Below are 25,765 nucleotides of genomic sequence, written 5' to 3'. Positions count from 1 at the left end.
ACCTACCAGTCTGTGCGTTTCCCCCCATTTGTTTGTCTGAAGTGCTCCACCACATGTGCTCTCAACCACCCAGTGGCACAGGGGAAGGGCATGTGGGTGGTGCTCACTGGTGGTACTCTTGGTAGCTGCATGCACCAGCCAGTGCTGTTGGGAAAGCAGTGTCCAGGCTGGGTAGGCATGGTGGTGAGAAGGTTTGCAAGCAGGACAAGGATGTCCTTGCATGTGGAAGAGCATGTAGATATGGGGGCAGAAATGAAAGCATGGATAGGGCCGAGTGATGGGCAGATGGGGGCCCCTGTCTCTCCAGAGCTACAGCCAAACCTAGAACTTCAGCCTGTTTTCACATATACCTTAACACTTGTCATATAATGGCAGATGAACTTTTTTATGCACATGTCCTCATACCCAACCAGGAAAATCTGGGTTGAAATCTGCTTCATACTGAATGAGGCATTGACCTTTCTTGTCCAGAACTGTCTTTGGAAGGTATGAGGCAACCATCTTCTCCAGGCTGTCTGTCTGACCTCTCCTGGAGAGTAAGACTATAAGTGCCCATCTCTTTATCCACTCAGTCGCTCTTTGTAATTCATGATGCACCATTCAAAAGAAGCCCAGTAGAAATGGCGATCTGGTCTTTTTCTGATAATGCCCCCATCAAATCCTCATTCATCTGTCATATTTTTGAACTCCACAGACTCACCTGCAGTTACTCCAGTTAGTTACATTAAGGTTATGATATTACCACCCAGGTAAATTTTAATCTCCATTTAGATGTGTGGGGATTTCCTCAACCTGTATTCTTTAGATTCGTATTCCTAGAATTCAGTATTATACAATGGAGATTTGCCTTGTTGCTACATAGGTATGGCACCATTCGGTCCCTTAATATACCATATATATTAAACCAATTAAGATGGTAATTGGTAAATAAGTGGTTAGTCTTTATCATAAAAGACGTACAGTGAAAATATAATAGGGTGATGATAATCTAGGGTGAAATTATAGCTACTATGTATCTGTGACCTTTCCTTCTGAGCTGGAAGAGATCACGAGGGGCCAGCCAGTCTAGCCGCCCCCATCTTCTGAGGGTCACATCCTGACAGGTGACACATTAATCCTTCTAGAAACTTCCAATGGAGGAGACTCCACTATTCTTTGAGGCAGCATATTCATCTACAAACAACCATCACTGTCAGAAAATGCTTCCTAATATTTAAGAGGAACATCCTTTCCTGTAATTTCAGTCCATTGCTCCTAGTCCTTTCCTCTCCTTTCCTTTCCTCCAATAGAAGTTCTATCATGCATAGATCTTGAGCAGTAATAATTATTTCAAATCATTTATTACTCAATAAACAAAAGGAGTCAAACATTTGCAACTGCTAGAGGTTTTTTGTGTATGAGGGGGTCTTTATCAGCAAAGAGATATATAACTGTTTTCATGGGGATATGAATCAGAGCAGGATGACAGTGAAATTCTAGGGTCTAGGAGAATTTGTGCAGTTGTATCAATCTTGCTTCTTAGAGTTTTCTTGTTTATTACCATAGCCGTATATATCCATTGTAAAGATTGTATTACTGTCAATTAAATTATGTTGTACACCTCCCTGAGCCTGGATGCAGAAGGGTGGTTAATAAATTGAATAAATAAAATAAAATAAATAAAAATAAAATAACAGCTGCAAAATTTGTTCTGAGTAAGGTAAACTCAGAAACATGCCCCTCATAACTACTAAAAAGTGGACATTTAATTTGACCAGCACAAAGGCTCGTAAAAGACTTGCATGGGACAAGAGATCAGTAAAAGATGGAAGAGATTTTTATTTATTTTTCCACTTGCTGACCTTCTCCAGGGGGCTCAGGGCAGCTCACAACAGTGATAAATTACATACAAACACAATAAAAGCATCAATCTTAACAATTACTAACGTCCTTATCCATTGTTCTCCCCTTATATATTTGTGAAACCACCCCGGGGGTGGAGACAGTCCTGCTGCCCAAGTTGGCTGCATCCTGATTGGCTCTCCCTCTCCCTCTTCTATCCTCCCTCCTTGCCCGCATGCAGGGAGGGAAGATTCCCTTTCTTGGGCCACGGCAAGTGCTCTCGCCGCCCTGGGCAGCAAGAGCACTTGCCGCGGCCCAGGGGACCTGCCTCGGGGAGGGTGGGGAGCAGCAGGGAGCCTCCCTTCCCTGGGCCATGACAAGGGCTTATGAAAGGGCTTTGCAGCTAGTTAAAAATAAATCTCAAAGTTTCAGACATGCTGCCTCTTTCTCTTTTGAGAGAGAGGGGCACATAAAGTACATCCATATCATTGGTGGTACATGCTGATTTCTAAGTTCGGTGTTTTCAGTAGGGAGGCCAGACTTCTCATGCTATTTCTTTGCCTCAGTTAGGAGACTAATGCCGAAAAACTGAAATGAACACATGCGGTGCGCTCTAAAAGCAAAGCTTTGGTAATCAAGTAATTCTATGCCAGTTTTCATCAACATAAATGTTGCACAAGAACCTGATTCTTGAATCCTGTTTAGAGCAGCATTGGCAGCCAAAAGTTTCTTGCAGACTTTTGAAATGAAGCATGAGGCCAAATGGATGCACATTTCAGATGAAAAATCTGAAATGTCAGTTCTTGGGATCAGACCTGACTGTGACCACCCAGGAATGCAAGGTCCATCCAGGGTTCTACAGCAACCGAAATAATCAGGCTCTCTGTTGTAACTAAAGAAGTGAGTGTGGTGTAGTGGCTGGGGAGGGTTCAAATCCCCCTTCTGCCATGGAAGCTTGCTTGGTGACCAGGCATTCTACCTCACAGAGTTGTCAGCGTGTGTGGAGGATCTCTTGGTACCTGTAAGCAGTTATTCTTGCTGACCAGGCACTTTTAACTCAAAGAGCTGTTGTTGTCCAAATCTCTGCTCTCTTGGACCGTTTACACACTGGAGATTTCATGCTGGGCTGCAGGCTGGAGTTTTAGTCTTGGCAGGTTGCCTCACCTCTTCCTGCACCCACATGGGGGAGCATTTGGCCCGGTGCACCTCATCCGCCCCCTATTAGTGCTCCTGCCTGGGAGCTGGGGCAGTGAAGTTCCCAGTGCATGGGGAAAAAAGATCAAGATACTCTTCTATCACATTGAAGATACCGCTAATGATAAAGGAACCTGTTATATTATCTGGGTCTAACTATTAATGTATACTAGCTCTTATTTTGCCTGTGCACAATTTAGAAATTAGCCAGGGAGGATGGCAAGACTTAAATGCCAGAGAAGGATCTGGGAGACCCAGGTTCTGATTCCCTCTCTGCCAGGGAAGCTTGCTGAAGGACCCTGGACCAGTTACACCCTCTCAACCTAACCTACCTTAAAAAAAAAGGCATAAATAAATCAATGTGGTTCTCATGAGGAAAAAATGGAGACGACATAAGCCACTTTGGGAAGAAAGGCTGGGTATAAATGAAGTATGTGATGTGAGACTGTATTGCTCTATTTTTTGTTTCCTACCAAGATGGTACAGAAGAAGATGAGCTGATTGTTTGTACCTGAAGGAGTCTCAGAGTGGCTGACTATTACCTGTCCTATTTTGCCCCACAGCAAGCACACTCTGAGGTAGGTGAGGCTGAGAGAGCTCTGAAAGAACTGTGACTGGCCCAAGGTCACCCCACTGGCTGCGTATGGAGGAGGGGGGGAATCCAACCCAGTTCTCCAGATTAGAGGCCACCACTCTTAACCACTACACTGCACTGGGAAGAGAGATATAGGAAGAGGCCATGTTTAATTTGTGACCCCTTTCCATTTCTCACTTGATGAGGAGAAAAGATCAAGGTACTTTTCTATCACATTGAATTTGTCAATATTTACTGATGTATACCTATCCTGCTAAAGGAACCCGTCCTATTATTCAGAGCCATTTACTGGAATACCTAGAAATATACTTTGATGGACAAGATCCAAGACTTTCCTTCCTAAATAAAGGTGCAGTCCAAAAACTACTCACAAGCCCCCTCATCGCTGAACAAAATCTTGTTACTCCAAAAGGCGTTTCCAAGTCTACTTCATTCGAAGACATTCTGAAGCCTGCTCAGCTCTCTTCAACATTTTCCAGAATCCTTTTGATAGCTACCCTGACCCAAGCTGCACCAGGATCCAGGCAGACCTCACTCCCGTCTGTGGTGCTGGCTCTGTGAGAGAACACAAAGGAAAACAGCTGAAAGGCTTGGGTACAGCCGAGAGCCACACGAAAAGGAAGCATACCAGCCAGGGCCCGCTTACATGACTTCAGTGTTGGCGCAGTGAGGTCCCACAGCGTAGATGGAGAGCCAGGCAATGAGTTTAGTGGGGATCCTGCCTGAAAACAACTTATCACACTGACACCTGGTCAGGGGGGCAGCTGGGAAAGAAAAGAGCAGATATCTCTGGGAATGCCTAGTCCAAGCCTCTATGTCCCTTGTGAACCCTTGAGAACCTGCTGACCTAGCCAAGAGCCCGAGGAGAGTTCTGAGGAAGTCATTCTCTGTAGATGGATGCAGCACTATAAGTTCCCAACAACTGCAATTAAAATCAAGAAAAGCAAGGGTTTTGTTTTTCTTTAAATAAAGCCCTCCCGGTTTTGCTCAGGAACACTCCTCCTCCCCCTTGAGTTTTCCTCTTCTTGCTTTTGACATGCGACATCGCCAGGACCGTTTCTGCACTGAGAACTTCACTGTCCCAGCTCTCATGCAGGAGCACAAATCGGGGGGTGGATGAGGCGCACCGGGCCAAATGCTCCCCCATGTGGGTGCAGGAAAAGGCAGGGCAACCTGCCATGACTCTAGCCTGCAGCCTGGCATGAAACCTCCAGTGCATAAACGGTGTAGCTGAGCTGAGAGCGTCTCATGTTTGGTTGTTTGCAAGGGCATTCAAAAGTTTTCAAAGTTTAGTGAGAGCTGAAGCACAAGCCAAGAACCTGGTGGTTAAAAACGGGTGGGCAGTGTACACCGTGGTAGCGATCAAGTGCACAGTGTGCTTCTGAGCATGTGCAAAGTGAACTCTCACTTCAACCTGTCCACACTAATCTGGAAACCACGGGGTTTTTAGCAACATTATTTTAAGGAAATAATCTTTGCCCCTAATAAGCAACTGTATAATGGGGCATTTTGTCCCAATAGAGAATAAGACAGGATATCCTCACCTCTCACTCAAAAAAGCCTGTTTCCCTCAACCATTTCCCAGCTCAGTTATTCCTACCTATTAAAAAGGTCCTAAGAATATGGAGCGTTAAAAAAGGCAGTGTTTCTGGGCATCTACAAAGACCTTTCCCTCATCACACAGCAATCCTTCTATGTACATATTTTATTCATGTATGTATTTATGTATTTATTTATTTTTGATTTGCAGCCGGTATGGGTGGAGAGAACTTGCACATCTGAAATCCGCATAGACTTGAACGCCAGCACTGCTTCCTGCACTTCCACAAGCTGTTTCTATGCCTCGGTCCTTCCAGGACCTTCCCTTTGGCTTGCTGTCACCCATCCCACAACTTTTAGGACTATAACCCAGATTTGCTTTAACCAGCCAAGGAGGCCAGCCTGTCCACACCCATCCAGCATTAGGGGATTTTAGGTGAAGAAAGGTTTCCCTGAAGCCCCACATTTTAAAAATTAGAACCCACACACCATTCCCCCATGGGCTGAAGAAAGAATAACAGGGGAACTGTGCTTTCCTTGGCCTCCTCCAGGTAGAAGGGAGGAAGATTTCTTCCATCTCTGTCCCAGGCAGACTCACCTCGGCTTTGCAAGAGGGTGCCAGCTAGCAGGGAGAAGAGGAGGATTGGGGCCACTCGACAGCACAGGCTCATCTCGGCTTGGTCTGGTGAAGGCTGCAGAAGCATGCACTCTGAATGCCTCTATCCCTCCTCGAGGCATTTAAAACCCATCAGGGCCTGGAGTTGATTGGACGATCCCATGCCTGAAATCACACAGGACCTGGTGATACAAGCTATGCTATGTTCAGTCGCCACCCTGTCAGGGTTTCGTTGCACATGAAAGGGTCTAAATGAAGGGGGGGGGGAGTGAGGAGCCCTTGGTCAGTGCCCAGAAGGAAGCGGTCCCAGAAGTGGAACCCAGAAGATCTGGAAGAGGCTCGCCGATAATCAGCGCGGCTGTTCCACATGTGACATGGGTTGGTGGCAGAAAGAAGGGCTTCCAGAGTCATCACAGGTGGGCAGTGGGGATTTGCACTGGAGAAAAATCTGGTACAGTTTAAGTTCAGCCAGAAATAATTCACGCATCATGAATCACCAGAATCCTAGCACCGGTACAGCACCCTCTCTTTCAGTCAGACCTACCTCATAGGGTTGTTGTGAAGCTAAATTGGAAGAGGGGAGAATGATGCTCTAAGCTGATTTGGGTTCTCACTGGAGGAAAATGCAGGGTATGAATATCAAACTAGACAAACATGATTTGACAGGAGAGACAAGCCCACATGTCCACAGTTGGAGCTAAGGGGACCAAATTGGCCTTCTTCCAAAATGCAGCAAGGTCTCCAGGAGAAAATAATCTCAGTTGCAGGACAACTATTGATACCATGTGGTCAGCTAAGTTTCTGATTGATTTAAGCTCCGTATACTTGCACCGTATACTTCTGGTGTGTCCTAAATTTGAAGTATTTCGTCGCCCATTAGCCAATCATCTGAAGAAATTGAAATTCAGCTATGTTAATGAGAAACACTGGATTAAAATGATACTAAATGTGAGGGACTCAGCAACTATTATAAAAGTAGCAAAGTTTTTACTGGCAATTTTAAATGAAAATCTTTTACGATGGATTTTACATCTGAAACTGTTTGAAATTTTCATTTTATGCTTTGCAATTTTATGCCAATAAAGGTACTCTGATTCTGATTCTGATTTAAGCTCCTCATTTTTGACCTGTTGCGGGAGTTGCCAACTGGTTAGACAAATTCCCAACTTGACGTCCTGTTGTGCATTGAAATAGTAGTACCAATAGTAGTCCAATGCAAACACCCAGCAGAGTTCATGAAGCCAGCATAAGATTAATTTACCTGGTCGTCTCGTGAGGCACTAGTTTCTCTAGGAATCTGCTCCCTCGTGTGGTGACAGAGAGTATGTACTGTATCAGAGTAGCCTTGTGGAGTTCAATCGAGAGAATATCTATTAGTTGCCTGAAATGAGCCTTCTCTCAGCTGGCAAAAACACAAACATGTATAGAGAGGGGGAAAAATGAGAATGTTGGGTTAAAAAGTTTTTAAACAGATAAAATGCACAGTTGTTACATTTGCATGATGTTTAGGGGCAGGGGAAAGATTATAATAAGTTTGAAAAAACTGAACACTTCACGTTATGGCTTGGACATGAACCTTAAATGCTGCCTTGTAAAAACACGAAATATAAATGCTGTAGGGTGAGGACGGGGGAGAAGCTGGGCCAGGATGGTCCAGCTCTTCCCCTGCTGCATGGGCCTGCCCTGACATAGGCCCTGTTGCAGTCTGCATTCCTTTGCCACAGGTCAAAAGAGGGCCTGAGCTGGGCCACATCTGGGATGGCCCCAGCCCAGCACCATCAAGCGGAACCTGGAACTTGCCCTGCCACCGGACAAGCAGTAAGGCAGGGCAAATCCCCAGTGCGGAAATGGTCAGATTGTCTGTTGTGGGGAAGGGAAGGATAGGTGATTGTAAGAAGAAGAAGAAAAAGAAGAAGAAGAGTTGGTTCTTATATGCCGCTTTTCCCTACCCGAAGGAGGCTCAAAGCGGCTTACAATCGCCTTCCCATTCCTCTCCCCACAACAGACACCCTGTGGGATGGGTGAGGCTGAGAGAGCCCTGATATCACTGCTCAGTCAGAATAGCTTTATCAGAGCCGTGGCAAGCCCAAGGTCACCCAGCTGGCTGCATGTGGGGGAGTGCAGAATCGAACCTGGCATGCCAGATTAGAAGTTCGCACTCCTAACCACTACACCAAACTGGCTCTGAGACTCCTATAGGTAGTAAAAAGTGGGGTAGAAAACCCCAGCTCTTCTGATGAAATGAACATATAAACCTCAACAGTTGCAGAGCAATGTAGGCCATCATTAATGCTTCTATGGCTGCTGATTTAAAACATTATCACTGGAAAAGTGTTAGAGAAAAGTCTGGGAGACCCAAGTTTGAATCCTCACTCTGTCATGGAAACTTGCTGGGTGACCTTGGCTTGGTCACCTCCTCTCAGTATCACCTACCACACAGGGTCATTGTGATGAACAAATGGTAAGAGAGAGGATGGTGTTGTTAGCCTCTTTGGTTCTCCATTAATGAACAAGTAGGGTGTAAGTATCTAAAGACAGAAAGGAAGTGCCCGGTCACTGTTTAATTGACCAATGAAATTAATCTTCTTGGTTGCTGTTGATGTGTTTAGTGTAAAGGAATTCTGCAGAAGGCTCAGCTGGGCAGTTCTCTGCACCAGCGATAGAGATGACCTTTCATGGACCAAATGAGGGTGCTGTGGCTGAAAAGAAAGTTTTCAGTTTGAAAGGCTGTGCTGATGTGGACTGATGAGGAAGAAAGGAACTGAAAACGGAAAAAGCAAGCTAGGAGCGGCAGTATGACTTGATCATCAGTGATCTATTCTTGTTTCTGCATTGCGAGGAATTAAAACTTTAAAAAAATGTATTTTGCTACAAACATACACGCAAGTTAAGCATTTTAAAATATAATACACTGGTAACTTAGGTTTCCTAAAAAGAAAATATAAGCACATAAAGTGCCATTTCTGATTGCGTTTCAATCTCTTGAACCATTTTTAAAGTTTGCTCCTTAAATAAGCTGTAACACATTGTAGTGCTTTATCTGACCATTCCTTTTTTACTCGGAGAAGAAATTTTCTTGCAGTATGATCTGAATTTCTCCAGGGAACACACGACAAAGTATGTGGTTCTCCCCTTACTTTATTTGTAGAGCTTGGCTGATAAGTGACTGGGCCAAAGTCACTCAGCAAAGGTCGGATTACAGCATGGGTCTCTTCTCAGTCCACCAGAGAGCAAAGCATGGAATACATCTTCCATATTTCATAATTTCCCTGTTCTCTCATTACTTTAATGATATACTCTTCACCAGGTACTTCTTCTGGATTGATATAGAAGAACACTACAAAATGATGGTGCTCTTTCCAATCTTGCATAAACATTGAAGGCTAAAAAACTGCAGGAAACAGACTTTGTTCTGCAGAGCAATCTACTCCTTGGGTTGAATTCAGCCTGATTCTCCACTGATGACGAGGACCTCTTCCTCATTTTATTGTTATAAAGGCTGTACTAGGGATCATGAGACCTGCATGGGCAAAAGCCATGTGGAATTGTGGTTGTGGTAAGGAGGCAAACGGGGAGAAATTAAGTGGACAAGTTGGCTGGATCAAATTGATGATATGCAATCTAATTTTTTGCCCAGGATCATGCAGAATTTTGTAAATAAAAATATCCTAGTTAAACATGGGCACAAAGTTCTCCAGATATATGTGCTAGCATTTCACAGCTGATAGCTCTGGATTCATCATGCATAATTTTCATGTGATATCATGAAGAACTCTTCTCTTAGCTAACTATTTTGAGCTATTTGTCCATTGAGAAGGACGTTTGTTTAAAGCAAACAGTGTACATTTTTTGTATGAAGGCCATCAGCTGGTGCACAAGTCTTGTACATAGTTAATGAATGCCTTTCTTCACTTAAGTAAACTTGAAGAAGACCTTACATACAAGCCAGCAATGACTTTCCTGGAAATACCTTGAACATTATTTGCTTCAAAAAAGACGTTTTAAAATAACTTTAGAATGAACAAGCGAAAAAAGGTATCTGTCTCTTAAGCAGATTGGATGTCCATCTTCGATTGGCCCTTTAATGAGCAAGAAGCAGACCGGTCTTTGGTACCTCTTGAAGTGAGCTCTAATATATCCAAGTCAACTTGCATCTTTCTGCAAATATATTTTATGCTGTTTGCTTAACCCTCCCCTCACAAAAACAGCTGTCAGGTGCAGATGCCCAAAGCTTTCCTGCAGCTGTCTCCACTCTGCACTTTCTGGATCCAGCCAGTTTTTCTACTAGTTAAAAAAGGTGGATCCCCCTTTTGAACACTAATGTTGGGGATCACGGGACTTTCATGATCAAAAACCACGTGCGATACAGTTTGCAGGAAAGTGGGGAACTGGGCAAGATGGATCAAAACTTCTGGCTGGATCTAATCCACTTATCTGTAACCGCATCCGCGGTATTAAATAAAAGGGCAAGGGCAATGTGGGAGGAGAAAGGGCGGGCTCTGTCCGGGATAAAAACTCAGAGGGCCCAATCAGAAGCCAAAAACTCGGAGGGCCCAATCCAGGGCCAAGTAGCCAATGGGGAGCCGCGCGAAGTGCGGCTCCCCATTGGCTGCTTGGCCCAGCCTCACCTGGCCCGGCAGGGGAGTCACCGCGCAGACACTGAATGATGGCCGTGCGGTGAGTCCTCCGCCCAGGTTCTCCTCCCACTGGGGAAAGGAACAGGGAAGCCACATCGAGGATGCGCCCTCGCTGCTCCTTTCCTGCCCCAGGGCCCTTCCTCGGGAGCCTTCTGCCAGCCCCAGGCCACCTTCGCAGCATCCAGGATGCTGAGAGGGTGCCCCTGGGACTGCCAGAAGGCCACCCCGCCCACCACCACCGCAAATTGCCTTCTGCTGGGCCCAGGCACTCCCTGCCAGCGTCCTCGATGCTACTAGGGAGCTACTGGGGCTGGCAGAAGGCCGCGCCACCCCCCCGCCCAAGAACCTTCTCCAGCCCCTCCCCCTCCCAAATCACCACCCCTTTGCGACTCCCACCCCCACGGACCCTTCAAATACCCCCCTCCTTTCCCCCCACTTCCCTCCAAGTCCACCTACCTCCCTGGCTGCCTTCCTTCCTTGCTTCCTCTATCTCTCTATCTCTTCCCCCAACTCCCCCTCCCAATTTGCCCCCCCTCGTGACTCCCCCCACACAGACCCTTCAAATACACCCCTCCTTTCCCCCACTCCCCTCCAAATCCACCTACCTCCCGGGCTGCCTTCTTTCCTTGCTTCCTCTATCTCTCTATCTCTTCCCCCAACTCCCCCTTCCAATTTGCCCCCCCTCGTGACTCCCCCCTTCACACACACCCCTGTCCCCTCCAAGTCCACCTACCTCCCTGCCTGCCTTCCTTCTTTCCTTCCTGACTTCCTCTACTTCTCCATCTATTTCCTGCCTATCTCTTTCTTCCTCTCACTTGCTCTCTTTCCCCCTTCTTCTCTAACACACTTCCTGCCTTCCTTTCTCTATTCCTTCTATTCATCCCTTCACCCACCCCTTTCCCTCCTTTCTCAATCCCATCCCTCCTTCCCTCTGTTGTGGGGAGAGGAATGGGAAGGCGACTATAGGCTGCTTTGAGCCTCCTTCGGGTAGGGAAAAGCGGCATTTAAGAGCCAACTCTTCTTTCTTTCTTTCTTTCTTTCTTTCTTTCTTTCTTTCTTTCTTTCTTTCTTTCTTTCTTTCTTTCTTTCTTTCTTTCTTTCTTTCTTTCTTTCTTTCTTTCTTGCTTTCTTGCTTTCTTTCTTCTTCTTCTTCTTCTTCTTCTTCTTCTTCTTCTTCTTCTTCTTCTTCTTCTTCTTCAACCTTCCTTTCCTCCCTTATTCTTCCCTATGCTCTCGTGCACGGGTAGTCAACCTGTGGTCCTCCAGATGCCCATGGACTAAAATTCCCATTAGCCCCTGCCAGCATTTGCTGGTGGGGGCTCATGGGAGTTGTAGTCCATGAACATCTGGAGGACCACAGGTTGACTACCCCTGTTCTAGCGCCCGTTGTATTTCAGCAACAGTGGGCTTAATTTCTAGTACCTTACATAAAGAGGAACGTTCTGTGAACCTTCAGTGGTTTGTTTTCCCCACAGCTTTAGTCAAATATTAGACAAGGTTATCTGCAGTGTCATCATAAGCAGAGCATTGAAAAAAGTTGGCTTAGAAGGATGGAACTCACTTTAGGTTTCCCGTTAGTGCAGTTTTGTATTTGACTTGGCATTAATTGACTTGCATGGAGCCAGTTCTAGGCTCACAAAAGACATGCACACAAATGTTGTTGGCTTACAAGTCGACCACAGCTTTTATTAACCCAACCATGGGAGTGTTGGCATGGCACAGGATTGAGAGCCACTTAGTAGCCATCTGAATATTATTATTCCCTGCTACAGCAGCTCCTATAGATCCCACATCGGTTTCCAGCTGGGAATGCAGGTCACCCGTGCCACTGTAGCCCCTAACAAGGGAAGTGCCTCATGGGATGCACAGCTCCTCTCATCCCATCCTAGGCCACCTGACCCTGTGAGCCCCCTAGCCTTCCCAGCCTGGTCGGCAACCACTTGCAGGTTGCTGTCTCTTTAAAGGGGTCCCTTAGCTGGAGGGCCTGCCATGCAAGATGAATTCCCTTCCAAACCAGTTGTGACCCAAAGCTGACAAATGGACCCCATCCAGCTGATATAAGGCCTCTATTCTGGGATCTATGTCTGGATGATGAACAACCAAACCTCCCAGCTCAGTTATTATTCTGGCCACTGCCTTGTTAATTTTTTGGACAGTCAAGTTCACATTGCCGGGCGAATGCACATTTCTCCATGCCCAGTGCTGTACCATGTCTGACCAAATCAACCAAATCAGCCAATGTCCGTGGCATTTGATGACTTATAAGGGACAAGTCTTCCAATACCACATTGATGAGCTGGACGCTCTTAGTTGCCGGTAGATCATTCCCGCCCAAGTGCATGATGACGGCTGCTGGAGGGCCAAACTGATGAACTTCCACAGTGAACTTCCCCATGAGCACCAGCCATTGCATGCCTCAATGCCCCAACCAACTGATGCTGATATGGTCTTCCCAGGTGCATACCCCAACCAGAAGTCGCAGTGTATTGTGCCACCCAATACATGTAGCTGTGTCCAACTTCCGGAACTGGCTGGAGCGTTGACTGTTGCCCTGGAACGAGTTAAAGATTAGACACCTGGTTCGGATGCACATAGCCTTTGTGCACGCCTGGACACCTTCTCCCCAGCCCCATAATTTGCTGCAGTGAGGCCCCATCCTGGAACACCTGTGTGGATGCCCTGGTACAGGTGTCCTGTCTCAGGCCCCAGTACAGGTGTCCTGAAGCTAAAATACCTGGACATTTTCCCTTTCAGAAGATATAGCAATTGTATATATAAGCTGGATCACATGTAGTTCATCTATCTTGTTTGTTGTTGTTGTTAGGTGCAAAGTTGTGTCCGACCCATCGCGACCCCATGGACCTCCAGGACTTCCTGTCCTCTACCATTCCCTGGAGTCCATTTAAGTTTGTACCTACTGCTTCAGTGACTCCATCCAGCCTCCTCATTCTCTGTCATCCCCTTCTTCTTTTGCCCTCAATCGCTCCCAGCATTAGGCTCTTCTCCAGGGAGTCCTTCCTTCTCATGAGGTGGCCAAGGTATTTGAGTTTCATCTTCAGGATCTGGCCTTCTAAGGAGCAGTCAGGGCTGATCTCCTCTAGGACTGACCGGTTTGTTCGCCTTGCAGTCCAAGGGACTTGCAAGAGTCTTCTCCAGCACCAGAGTTCAAAAGCCTCAATTCTTTGATGCTCAGTCTTCCTTATGGTCCAACTTTCGCAGCCATACATTGCAACTGGGAATACCATAGCCTTGACTAAACGCACTTTTGTTGGTAGGGTGATGTCTCTGCTTTTTTGGATGCTGTCCAGATTTGCCATAGCTTTCCTTCCCAGGAGCAAGCGTCTTTTAATTTCTTTGCTGCAGTCCCCATATGCAGTGATCTTGGAGCCCAGGAAAATAAAATCTGTCACTATCTCCATTTCTTCCCCATCTATTTGCCAGGAATTGAGAGGGCCGGATGCCATGATCTTTGTTTTCTTGATGTTGAGTTTCAACATCTATCTTGTATACAAGATCAAACAGAAAACGGCAAAATGTGGCCGAAGAATTTACCATGACAGTTAGAAGAGAAGAAGAAGAAGAAGAAGAAGAGTTAGTTCTTATATGCCGCTTTTTTCTACCCAAAGGAGGCTCAAAGCGGCTTACAGTCACCTTCCCTTTCCTCTTCCCACAACAGAAACTCTATGAGGTGGGAGAGGCTGAGAGAGACCTGAGAGAGATCTGATATTACTGCTTGATCAGAGCAGTTTTATCAGTGCCGTGGTGAGCCCAAGGTCACCCAGCTGGTTGCATGTGGGGGAGTGCAGAATCGAACCCAGCATGCCAAATTAGAAGTCTGCACTCCTAACCACTACACCAAACTGGCTCTCATCTTAGAAACACAAAGGGATGGGAATAAATAGGCAAGAGAAAGAATGCTCAGAATACGGAAAGGAGAAACAATTCTTGTTAAATAAAAAGAAAAGTTGAAAAAGGAAGTTCGGGTTACATTATTCTGCATGGATTAGTCTATTCAATGCTACTGTCTGAAAAAGTTGTTCGTAACCTAATATTTATTCAGGTTCTGTTGACTATCAAAACATCAGAAATTTGGCATTGCAGAAGGGGGGAAAGGTGGCTAAGTGAAGCTTATAAAAAGAGTAGGTTGGTCAATAACGGGCATTCCTCACATTTGAGTCCTTTGGAGCAGAGATGGTCTCCATCATGGGGTTCCTCATGTACAGCTGGATTCTGTTACCGTTGCTGACTGCAGATGAAAGTAGGAAATGTTCTTTGTGTTATTTCTGGTCTCTTTCCCTTTTATTTACATGGATCAATTATAGCTGATCATAACAGGCAGCCATGACTTATGAGGGCTGCCATTTGGCACAGCAGGGGGCTGCCTGGGAGACATGGTGAGAGGCAGATTGGGAGAGCATGTGACCTGCATGGAGCAGAGCACATATGGTGGCAGGAGAGAGAGGTGGGCTGGAGCATGCCTGTAAAGGGCACCACGTGTGCCAAGCCCGCCCGAGCTGCCCGAGCCGCTGCTGGTGCAGCTTCCCTCCCACCCTTTGTTATTAGGTTAATGAAGTTCTTGTTAATGTTCAGAGTTCATTGTTGGCTTCTTATGCACAATATAATTCATGTCGCAGCTGTGGTAAGCCTGGTGGCCCCTCCAGTAGGGTCACTTCCCCGGGAAGAGGGTCCAGAGGCAAGGGGTCTGCTCTCCCAGCTGGGAAAGCAGCAGGCCCTAGGGTGCCCCTGGATTCCAATAATGAACAGCTGGACAGCTGAGGGTGTGGGTGCTCCCATCTCTTGCTAGACCAACCCTCTCTGGGAGGGCATTCCAAAAGCTGCAGCCTTATTTACTGCCATCATCAGTTGTGTCTCATTGGCCTTGATGCCACCTTGCCAGACAAATGATGCATGCTTTTATTCATGATTCACATGGCGAGTTGCAAGGGAATATGATAGAGATGTGCTAAATCAATAATGTGATGAACATTCTTATAAAGAACATTAATTAGACCCCTCTCAGATAATTAAAATTTGGTGGATTTGGTTCATAAGTAGATAAAGGAACCAAAAATTATTTTCTACCTCCCTTTTCTCCAAGCTGCTAAGGGCAGTATGCATCAGCTGTCTATTTTCTAAGTCCAGAAAATGTACAGAGGAGAGGAGTGAAGATGGTGTGGGGCCTGGAGATCAAGTTTTGTGAGGGGAGGTTAAAGGAGTCAGTACGTATAACATGGAGAGAAGACAACTGGGAGATGATATAAGAGCCATCTTCAAGCATTTGAGAGGCTGTCAGATAAAAAAATAGAATTGTTTTCTTTTGCCCTAGAAGGTCTGACCAGAACAAATAGATACAAATTAAATCAGAAGAGTTTTTGGCTAATCATTAAGAAGAACCTCCTGACAGAGTGGTTCTTCAGTGGAACCGGCTTCCTCAGCAGGGGGTGGGCTCTCCTTCTATGGAGGTTTTTAGAAGCTCGATGGACATCTGACAGCAATGTTGATGCCGTAAATTTAGGCAGTGAGGGTGGTCAGGAAGGGATGAGCTAATGCTTAGCTAATGATCGCCACCATGGAGTCAGGAATTTATTTCCCTCCAGGCTAGATTGGCCCCAGGAAATTCACTGTGGGGTTGGGGGCTGGGGTGGAGAAGCATTGTTCAATGGGTTGGACTAGTTGACCTTTGAGAGCAATTCCAGCTTTATGTTTCTGTTACCCTCACCACAATCCTATGTCTATGGTTAGGCTGAGAGAAAGGCACTGGTCCAAGATCACCCAATAAACCTCCATGGGACAGTGGGATTCTGAACCTGTCTCTCCCAGATCCTGGTCTGACCCTGTAACCACTACCTCATTCTCATTTGTAACTTAGTTACTATTCTAAGGTCTAGCAAGAACTCATACATAGTTGCAATCCACCAATCAGGAATTACTGGGTGAAAGCATATGTGTGAATTTAATACAGACAAATAACACAAAGTTGTTGATTTTTAGACTCAAAAAAGCATGTAGTATTTTTTAAAAACTGTACTAGTAAAAAATCCAGAAGTACAGGCAGGATTTCGAAGAGGCAGAGGAACTAGAGATCAAATTGCCAACATACGCTGGATCATGGAGAAAGCTAGGGAGTTCCAGAAGAACATCTACTACTGCTTCATTGACTATGCTAAAGCCTTTGATTGTGTGGAGCACAACAAATTGTGGCAAGTTCTTAAAGAGATGGGAATACCAGAGCATCTTATTTGTCTCTTGAGAAATTTATATGCAGGTCAAGAAGCAACAGTGAGAACTGAACATGGAATCACTGATTGGTTCAAAATTGAGAAAGGAGTTCAGCAAGGCTGTATACTGTCGCCTTGCCTATTTAACTTGTATGCGGAGCACATCATGAGAAAGGCGGGATTAGAGGAGACCCAAATTGGGATCAAGATTGCAGGGAGAAATATCAACAACCTCAGATATGCAGATGATACCACTCTAATGGCAGAAAGTGAAGAGGAACTAAAGACCCTGTTGATGCGGGTGAAGGAGGAGAGTGCAAAAGTTGGCTTGAAACTCAACATCAAGAAAACAAAGATCATGGCATCCGGCCCTCTCAATTCCTGGCAAATAGATGGGGAAGAAATGGAGATAGTGACAGATTTTATTTTCCTGGGCTCCAATATCACTGCAGATGGAGACTGCAGCAAAGAAATTAAAAGACGCTTGCTCCTGGGGAGGAAAGCTATGGCAAATCCAGACAGCATCCTAAAAAGCAGAGACGTCACCCTACCAACAAAAGTGCGTTTAGTCAAGGCTATGGTATTCCCAGTTGCAATGTATGGCTGCGAAAGTTGGACCATAAGGAAGGCCGAGCGTCAAAGAATTGAGGCTTTTGAACTCTGGTGCTGGAGAAGACTCTTGCGAGTCCCTTGGACTGCAAGGCGAACAAACCGGTCAGTCCTAGAGGAGATCATCCCTGACTGCTCTTTAGAAGGCCAGATCCTGAAGATGAAACTCAAATACTTTGGCCACCTCATGAGAAGGAAGGACTCCCTGGAGAAGAGCCTAATGCTGGGAGCGATCGAGAGCAAAAGAAGAAGGGGACGACAGAGAATGAGGTGGCTGGATTGAGTCACTGAAGCAGTAGGTGCATGCTTAAATGGACTCCGGGGAATGTTAGAGGACAGGAAGGCCTGGAGGATCATTGTCCATGGGGTCACGATGGGTCGGACACGACTTCGCACCTAACAACAACAAGAAAACTAGTAAAATTTAAATAAAAAAGAAAAGGAACAGCTGAGCAAAGTAGCTTAGAGAGATGTTTCTTGGAATTACTTTGATTGGTCAGAGGGTTGCCAACTTGGGAAATACCTGGAGATTTAAGGGAGAGTAGAATTTGGGAGACTAGAATTTGAGGAGGGAAGGGTAGAAGTTCATCAGGGATATATCACAGAGTCTGCAGTCCAAAGTTACATTTCCTCCAGATGGACATTTCTTTCAGCCTGGAGATGAACTGAAACTCGGGAAGACTTCAGGCTCCACCCAGAGGTTGGCAATCCTAGCTAGTAGAGTTCACCCTAAATAATATAATATATTTATTTATTTCCTTATTTATTTCCTTTTTTTTTTACTAACTTTGTCCCCAATTTGAATCCTGAGCAGTTTACATAATTCCCTACTCTTCTTGTTTGTCCTATGACGTTTAGGCTCAGAGCATGCAACTAGCTCAAGACCAGCCAGCAACTGTTGCATCCCAAATTCCAGTTCAAAACTTCTATCCCTAGATCACCCTACCTAGATCCTGTTTTTATAACATTTATTTTGAGCTTCCATTTCAGACTTACGTCCCTGTGTCCTGCCATTTATTTACAACCGCTCGTTGTATTACTCTTGCACCAGTGATGGAAGTGAGGAGAAGAAGCTATGGTGTGCCACAACTGGGAACTATGACAACAATCCCCAGTGGAAGTACTGTGCCATGACTGGCGAGTTCTGTGTATGCTCAGTACTGGTGTACTATGTTGTGTGAGCAACAACTGTCTTAAAACCAAGAGATCCCTGCTGCCCAAAGTATAAAGTATAAAGCCGACACAAAAAGAGAGCAGTTGGATTACTAGCATCCCTACAGTATAGAGTCAAAGGCTGGGGTATATTCTTAACATTTTGAGATTGAATAGAGGTATTGAAGTACCAATTTTCGCACAAGTGAGAGGAACAGCCACTGAGGAAAATTCCCTTTGAAAATGGGAGATATCTGGAACCCGTTCTGGTTGGATGCTACAATAAACCTACATAATAAGAAGAGACTTTTTACTTTTCTTTATCCTGAATTAGTTTTGTTAATGTTGTTAGTAGCCTTGGGATAGGTTTTTTTCTCTTTTTTGTGTAGACACTACAAACCTTCCCTTTTGTCTGTATTTGTTTTTCAATGTATAAAGCCGAGCAGGAACAATACATAAAAAAGAAAAGAAAAAATAATTTATTTACTTGGGAGGTACAATGAGACCTGTTCCCTGTCCTTAGGATTGCTAGCATTTGGAAGGTTGGATAAGGCTTAAGGACCCCCCCCCTTTTGCCTGCTGATTTCCCTGCTCCCTTTACCCTCGCAAGGCTTCATGAGATACACATCAGCTGAGAAACCTCTTTGACCATTTCCGCATGGAGGTGGACAACGCGTGCCACCTCCTGCATATAAAAGCATGAATGTAAACCGCATGTTTGGCTACTTCCTGATGGGAGACCCCTCCTGTGTTATCCCATCATCTTATCATAGCTTTTCCCTTTCCTATGAGGTGGCGGAGAAGCCGGAAGTGTGGACATTTTTCCGCTCGCTTCTCGGGTTGTCACTCAATGTAAGCCACCACTCCCCTCTCATTGGTGGTTTTGGGGACTCAAATGTCCCCCCCCGCCCGATGTTCTGAAATTATTATTATTTTTTTTAAAAAAGGACATTTCCACATTGCTACGGGGTCCCGCAAGAGCCTCTTGTGGCGCAGAGTGGTAAGGCAGCCGTCTGAAAGCTTTGCCCATGAGGCTGGGAGTTCAATCCCAGCAGCCGGCTCAAGGTTGACTCAGCCTTCCATCCTTCCGAGGTCGGTAAAATGAGTACCCAGCTTGCTGCTGGGGGGTAAAACGGTAATGACTGGGGAAGGCACTGGCAAACCACCCCGTATTGAGTCTGCCATGAAAACGCTGGAGGGCGTCACCCCAAGGGTCAGACATGCCTCAGTGCTTGCACAGGGGATACCTTTACCTTTACCTTTTACGGGGACCCACAACAACAATACAACCTTTGTCTTGATTTCTTTCGAGATTCTTTTTATGATGGTCTCAATTTATGTTTGCGCAGATTTCTGATGGGCTCAAGACTTATGGCAGCCCTGGTGACTGTAACCTGAGGATCACATGGTCGCATCCCTGCGAGCATTTCTCCTCTCCATGGAGTGATATGACCATATATGGTCATGTTGACTTGCTTTACACTCCAAAATGCAAATAATAATAATCAGAGAAGTATGTACTCTCATTTTAACTTAACAGCGTGGGCAGGAGGAGTGACAGGGGGTGACAGAATCGTGGATGCCTGACCCTGCCTTGTTCCCAGCCCAGTGAAGTAGGCTGTTGTGCTGTTTCTGGCATTAGAAGTAGGAGGCAATGGAGCATGATGTCACATCCAGTGGGAATGTCTGAACGATGTCACTTTGGGTGACATGTGACTTCCAGGGGCATGGCAGGGAGATGTGGCCTGCTGACATGACTTTCAGGGTTTCTTGAAGCCTGAAGAAAGTCTCAGGGGTTTCTCAATTATAAAAACGTTGAGAATGGCTGTCCCAGGGGGGACTGTAGCAAAAGCGGTTCAACAAACCACTCGTTTGTCTCTGAACACATAATCTCTTTGTCTTTCTTTAGAGTATGGAGGTAATGCTGATGGACAGCCCTGTGTCTTCCCTTTCGCCTATAAGGATAAGATATTCTACTCTTGCACCAATAAAGATGAAGAGTCTGGAAGGTTCTGGTGTGCCACAACGGGGTCCTACAATAAAATCAAGAAATGGAGCTACTGTGCTGATACAAGTAGGGAAATAGGGGTGACAAACTCATTGGATTTATGTGCTAGCCAGGCAAGGCTATTGGAGCAAGGCAGATGTAGGAAAATGAATGGCTGTTCAGTTCTTGAGTTGATGCAGATGTGGAGGAAGGACTGTGCAGAAATATGACATGGCTCAGCAGTGGAGAGGACACATCCACTCCCTGGAACAACTGAAGGATCTCACATATGATGTCTTGGAAAGGTCACTTAGAAAGCCACAGGGAGTTCAGAGGGCACAGTACTGAGCTAAATGAACCAATGATCTGAGTCAGTTTATGAGCGCTTCATATGTTTGCACCAGCACCAGAAACAAAGCCACAAGAATGTGAAGAAAATGGTTTACCAACAGCTGCTATATGCCAATTTAACACTGCCTCAGTGTTTAGTGTGGATTGCTGCTAATGATCAGCCTACCATGGTTGCCAGTGCTCTGGACAAACCCACTCTGTACTGGTCCAAAACTTGGCCAGCATTACTGCTGATTTAATTTCTCTTAGACTTTAGTGAGGTGTCCAGCCTTATCTCCCTGCAACAAAGAGCTTGGTTGATGTGGCTCAAGAATGAAGGCAGCCCTTCCTCAGCTTCTGCTATCTGCTCAAGCGACATCTTGAGGGTGTATGGCACGGGCGCGGCCGGCCCTGATTCCCTCTCCCCGCCCTCCCGCAGTAAGAAGCTTCCCGGGCCGCAAGCTTGCGGCCGGGGAAGTTTTTTACTGCGGGGGGGGGGCAGGGAGAGGGAGCCGCGGCCCGGCGCCATGGCCTTCACGGCCCGGCACCGGGCCGCGGCCCGCAGGTTGGGGACCACTGCCCTAGACCATCTTTGCACACTCCTTCAGTTTGCAGTTCAGTTTGCAGTTCAAGAAAGGAAAGTTTTCTCACTTTAATCCAGTTGGGTTTGGACATATACCTTCAAACCAGAGACATCCAGACATCAAAAATTTAATTAAAATCCCATTGGAGATCCTGAGATATCAGCAAATAAATAACACTTGTAACGTCCCCTTCTGGGAGAACTTCCAGCAGCTATCTCTCGCTGCTCAGTGAGAAAAGCACAAAAATCAATAAGATTAAGAAAATTAAAAGAAGCATTCCTTCAGAATAGCTGCCCTCTTGGATCCTCATATATGGAGACCAGTTCTAATTTCAGGAAAACCTTAGGCTCCACCTTCAGTTTGGTTACCTGTGGCTCTGTTAAAATAAGAATCCAACTTGATAAACTGGCCATTAAGTTATTGTCTAGAAGGGACAGCTCTTCCAGACCCCCTCTCAATTACCAATCACCCCCAATCTCCCCAGACCAAGAAGACAAGAAGAATCAGAGCAGGATGTCTACAGAGCACAGTAACTCAAGGCAATTAGTGAAGTCATGGAGGCAAGGGAAGGCAGCAAAATCTATCCACTGACTCCATGCTGGAAAAACACGATCTACTGTTCATGCCAACTTATTTCCTTTTTGCAGCTGGGTCAGTGTTTAAAGCCTTAAACACTAGGAAAGGATACTGGCCTTTTGAATGTGAGATGTTAGTGAAAGGATCAGTGAATTACACTCCTCATAAGAGATGCCCATCAGTAAGAACTCTCCCGGACATAAATTTGATTTAGAAAACAGAAAGCATCATTTGCTCCATCCTTTCTTCCTTCTTTCAGGACTACATGCGAACCATGTTGGATCATGTGTCTTCCCTTTCATATATAAGGGGAAGTGCTTCTCCTCTTGCACAACTGCTGGGACATCTGGTGGGAAACTCTGGTGCTCGCTCACTAGCAACTATGATATAAACCCCAAATGGACATACTGTGATCCCTCAGGTAAGAGGAGGGGAAACTCAAGGAACTGGCATAAAGGTTTCATTTGAGGTTCAGATGGTATTTTGGAAGTGGTTTTACAGTTGGGGAGAATAGAAGAGTAGGATTAAATATGACAGACCAGAAACATTTTGATTATTTGGCTACCATGTTTGGAATTATTGGTTCACATGCATATTCAAAAAAAATAATTCAGGGATGGTCAGAGCAAAGATATTTGCAAACCAGAGAACTGATGTCTTACTGGTTCTCCCACCCCTGTTTGTTTTCACATGTATATTTTCTATGACAGTGGAGGCAAACTGCACTTTCAACTCCACTCAATTTAGTTCATAAAAAATCAGGAAGAATTTCAAGCCCTTCTGAGGATTTATTCATCAAGTGAAGTCCTACCTAGAATGGAAGGACAGCAGGGCAGGGATGGCATCAACATACCCTGAGGCAAGGACCACTGGTATTTACTAGGGTTACCACATCAAGACTGGGACCGATTCTGCACAAGGAATCTGCGCCTGGACAGCCTCTGGTTGCTGGCAGGTTTTAGAGCTTCCTTCACATCACGTCATCTGCATCCTGAGGCTGTCCAGCGGCTGGCTCAAGTTTTGGGCAGATTTGCCTCAAGATGAGAGAAATCACCAAAACTGGATTTGCTACTTGTTATCTCATTTCATATCAGGGGGTAACCAGGGGTAAGCCTATCTGGAGGGTCCCTGCAGCATTTTACCTGCCCTTGCAACTGTCCTCTCTTTTCCATTTCCTACTCTGAGAATTTTTAAAGAAAAATGGCATGGTCCACGTTGCTGCAGGACCGCAACCTACCTTGCATAAGTTAAAATAAAATGTTCCCTTAATTGTCCATGGTCTTTTTGAGATCGGACAGGCAAAACATTGTCTCGTTTGTATTTTCTGGTGGAGGCGCATGATGAAGCAGTCCTCTCCTGATCTGCTAGGCATCCATGCTTTTTGTTTTTAAGCCTACTGTTTACACACAAGCGCTCTTTGGGGTCCAGTTAGCATATCCAGCTTCTTACAATTCTACTCAAACATAAATATCCGGAACACTATGAATCCCCAAAAGGGGGTGGGATGCTTTATCATTGTGGCAGAAGTGTTGATTGTTTAAAATTAAAAATGCATTTACGTTGTGGCGTTACTACATAGGTACGCGGAAGTGCACTTAAAAAAAAGAATTAATTAATTTTGGGGCTGGGGGGGGCAGAAGTTTGAGTCCCCCAGACAACTACTGGGCTTTGATTGGTGGCTTGCTTTGATTGACAAGCCAAGGAGTGGGGATGGGGGAGAAGCTTGACTTGTTTTCCCTTGCTGCCTAGTCAGGAGGCAAAAAGCGGCGATGAAGCAGAGGGTAAACATGGGTGGGGTGTCCTGTGAGGAGGCTTGCAAATGTGCAGCTTACAATTGCACGTTTACGAGCAGGAGGCAATGTGAGTTTTATGCCTCCATGCGGAATTGGTCTGGGAAATACCTGGAGATTAGGGGGTGGGGAGCCTGAGGGGGGCAGTCTAACTGCCAGAGTGGCCATTTTCCCCACGTGACCTGATCTCTGTCTGCTGGGATCAGTTATAATAGTGGGAGGTTTTCAACTACTGTTTGGAGGATGGCAACTCGATGCTGACTCCCTGCCCACTCAGTTGCTGGCGATCCCTCACTCAGGCTCCCAGATGCATGTGCCATGCCATGCAGGAGGCCTGGAGCATGTTTGGTGGGATGGCTTGTGAGCAGATTGAAGAAGGCTATCCAGGCTGTCAGGAGGTATGAAGGTAGGTAGGAGGGAATTAGGGGTGCATTGGTGGACAGAGAAGGAGAGGGGACCTTGGGAACTCTCTGTTTGGGGGGGTGATATGGTGTGCTTAACCCACTGACTGCAATGGACTTAAATATAAAAATAAATTAATCTATGTACTGAATCATATGCACAGATATGCACCCTGCGAAACAGAGTGATTTATTTTTGCTTCAAAGCATGGATTTTTAAATTACTACGCTCTTTTATTATTGCCGCTCTTTATTCCTTGTTCCCCTGCCCTGTTTCTTCCTCCTCAGAACACCACCCGTGCCACTTTCCCTTCATTTATAAGGGGAAATCCTACTCAGCATGCACCCGAGATGGGGATGGGGATGGACAGCTGTGGTGTGCCACCACCGCAAATTATGACACAGACGTCAAGTGGAAGGCATGTTCTCAGGAAGGTAAGACAGGTGGCAACATCAAGCCCCAGTTCCAGTCCACCTGGAATCCAGAGCTTAAATAGGGAGATTGAGTTCCTTGACTAAAATCTAGCTAACACCAATAAAAGGTCTCTGCGAAATGTTGGATTTGTAAGTCAAACCAAAACTAGACTGGAAGCGGAAACCAAATGCAGGTGTCAAGGCCTGTCTGTATGAAGAGTTTTCAAACCACTGTTCTGTTACAAACTTACTCTAAATCCAGCCTCTCCCCATCACTGTAGAATATGAAGGGAACTCCAAAGGGCAGGCCTGCGTCTTCCCCTTCACCTACAGGAACCGGACATTCTACAGCTGCACCAATGAAAATACTGAGGACGGGAGATTCTGGTGTGCCACCACTGGAAATTATGACAAGGACAAGAAGTGGAGCTACTGTGCAGACACAAGTAAGTCCAATGGGGTCTGCAGTGCCAACAAACTGTGCTCAGTTATTGGGTCAGTTTGTGAATTTGCATGCCACCTTTCTGCCTCCTCAAGGTGCTTAAATCTGTTCCACTTAATATTTCTGGTAAGGGCTTGGAGGAGGAGCATGGTCTCATGACTTAAGTGCCACTCAGCACTTAACACCCACTCAGGGCAGCTGTCCCATCTCTGAGTGCTGCCTCCTCTAACTGGCTTGCCTGTCTGTCCAGCCAATTGTCTTCCACCCCCCACCTCTGACCACCCCCTCCTCCTCCCACTTCCGTCAGAGGCTGCAAATCCCTGCCATGTGAGAGCTGCCCCTGCTGGTGAGTTCCCTGCCCAGGGGCCTCCAACCCCTGGGTCTTGGGCTTACCGGGAGGGCGCCTCACTCCTAGATGACTGAGCCACCCGGCTGCGGCCTCAGCCAGGGTCATGCCGCCCTAAAAGCTGCCTGCCACCTTTCCAGGGCCTGGGGGGAGGGAGAGGCAGCCTGTACAGTTCTTCCACCCCCCCTCACAATCTAGCACTGTTGTATTCCTGAATGCAATGGGCTTGGCCCCTAGTTAGCTAATAACCCATAAAATATAATCATAAGAGGCACAATTTATGCCAAGGCAAGAGTCAATCTTAAAGAAAGGTCTCCTAAATAATAATTTTTAAAGCCTGCTCTGGAAGTCCTGAGGAGACAGTGCTAATCTCTGTTCCTGGTTCTACACGAAACCCAGCCTCATGGTTAGGTCAGTATACTACCTGCTGGAGATGGAAGCCGAAAAGAAGGGCTGTGCCTTGAAGACCTTTTCCACACGAGGAACTGGGCTTGGCCCAGAGCTCATCTGGTCA

General features: G+C 46.0%; 2 protein-coding genes across 6 annotated transcripts in view; one reads left to right on the top strand and one right to left on the bottom strand.

The window, feature by feature from the left end:
- Window positions 1-1,842: 1,842 nt before the first annotated feature.
- Window positions 1,843-25,765, bottom strand: LOC143826694 (alveolar macrophage chemotactic factor-like). Of its 2 annotated transcripts, XM_077315591.1 has the most exons (5): window positions 25,676-25,765; window positions 7,027-7,167; window positions 5,748-5,930; window positions 4,257-4,374; window positions 1,843-4,165 (listed from the first exon to the last, which is right to left on the bottom strand). In XM_077315591.1, the coding sequence occupies exons 3-5, from the start codon at window positions 5,851-5,853 to the stop codon at window positions 4,066-4,068; spliced, it is 324 nt and encodes a 107-aa protein (XP_077171706.1). In that variant the 5' UTR covers window positions 5,854-5,930; window positions 7,027-7,167; window positions 25,676-25,765; the 3' UTR covers window positions 1,843-4,065. The 2 variants fall into 2 exon arrangements, 1 of the variants encoding a protein (XP_077171706.1); XR_013227101.1 differs by lacking the exon at window positions 4,257-4,374.
- LOC143826690 (uncharacterized) overlaps window positions 14,542-25,765 on the top strand; it is a 38,625-nt gene continuing 27,401 nt past the window's right edge. For all 4 annotated transcript variants that reach the window (XM_077315585.1, XM_077315586.1, XM_077315583.1 and 1 more), the window contains exons 1-5: window positions 14,542-14,660; window positions 20,291-20,455; window positions 22,118-22,279; window positions 24,338-24,484; window positions 24,745-24,909. In XM_077315585.1, the coding sequence (XP_077171700.1) occupies window positions 14,594-14,660; window positions 20,291-20,455; window positions 22,118-22,279; window positions 24,338-24,484; window positions 24,745-24,909 (706 nt within the window). In that variant the 5' untranslated portion in view covers window positions 14,542-14,593. The remainder of the gene's footprint in view (window positions 14,661-20,290; window positions 20,456-22,117; window positions 22,280-24,337; window positions 24,485-24,744; window positions 24,910-25,765) is intronic.

This window comes from Paroedura picta, chromosome 16 (genome assembly GCF_049243985.1).
Source record: "Paroedura picta isolate Pp20150507F chromosome 16, Ppicta_v3.0, whole genome shotgun sequence".
Taxonomy (NCBI): Eukaryota; Metazoa; Chordata; class Lepidosauria; order Squamata; family Gekkonidae; genus Paroedura; species Paroedura picta.
The sequence above is the reverse complement of the archived record's forward strand: the minus strand, read 5'-3'. Positions and strand labels throughout refer to the sequence as shown.

What these genes read in the sequence shown, in the direction of transcription:
- LOC143826694 (XM_077315591.1), bottom strand. Translation starts at nt 5,853, where the DNA reads ATGCTTCTGCAGCCTTCACCAGACCAAGCCGAGATGAGCCTGTGCTGT. An exon ending in CACCCTCTTGCAAAGCCGAG is followed by an intron (nt 4,375 to 5,747) that starts GTGAGTCTGCCT and finishes TTTCTTTCCCAG; the next exon opens with CTGCCCCCCTGACCAGGTGT. An exon ending in TGCGCCAACACTGAAGTCAT is followed by an intron (nt 4,166 to 4,256) that starts GTAAGCGGGCCC and finishes GTTCTCTCACAG; the next exon opens with AGCCAGCACCACAGACGGGA.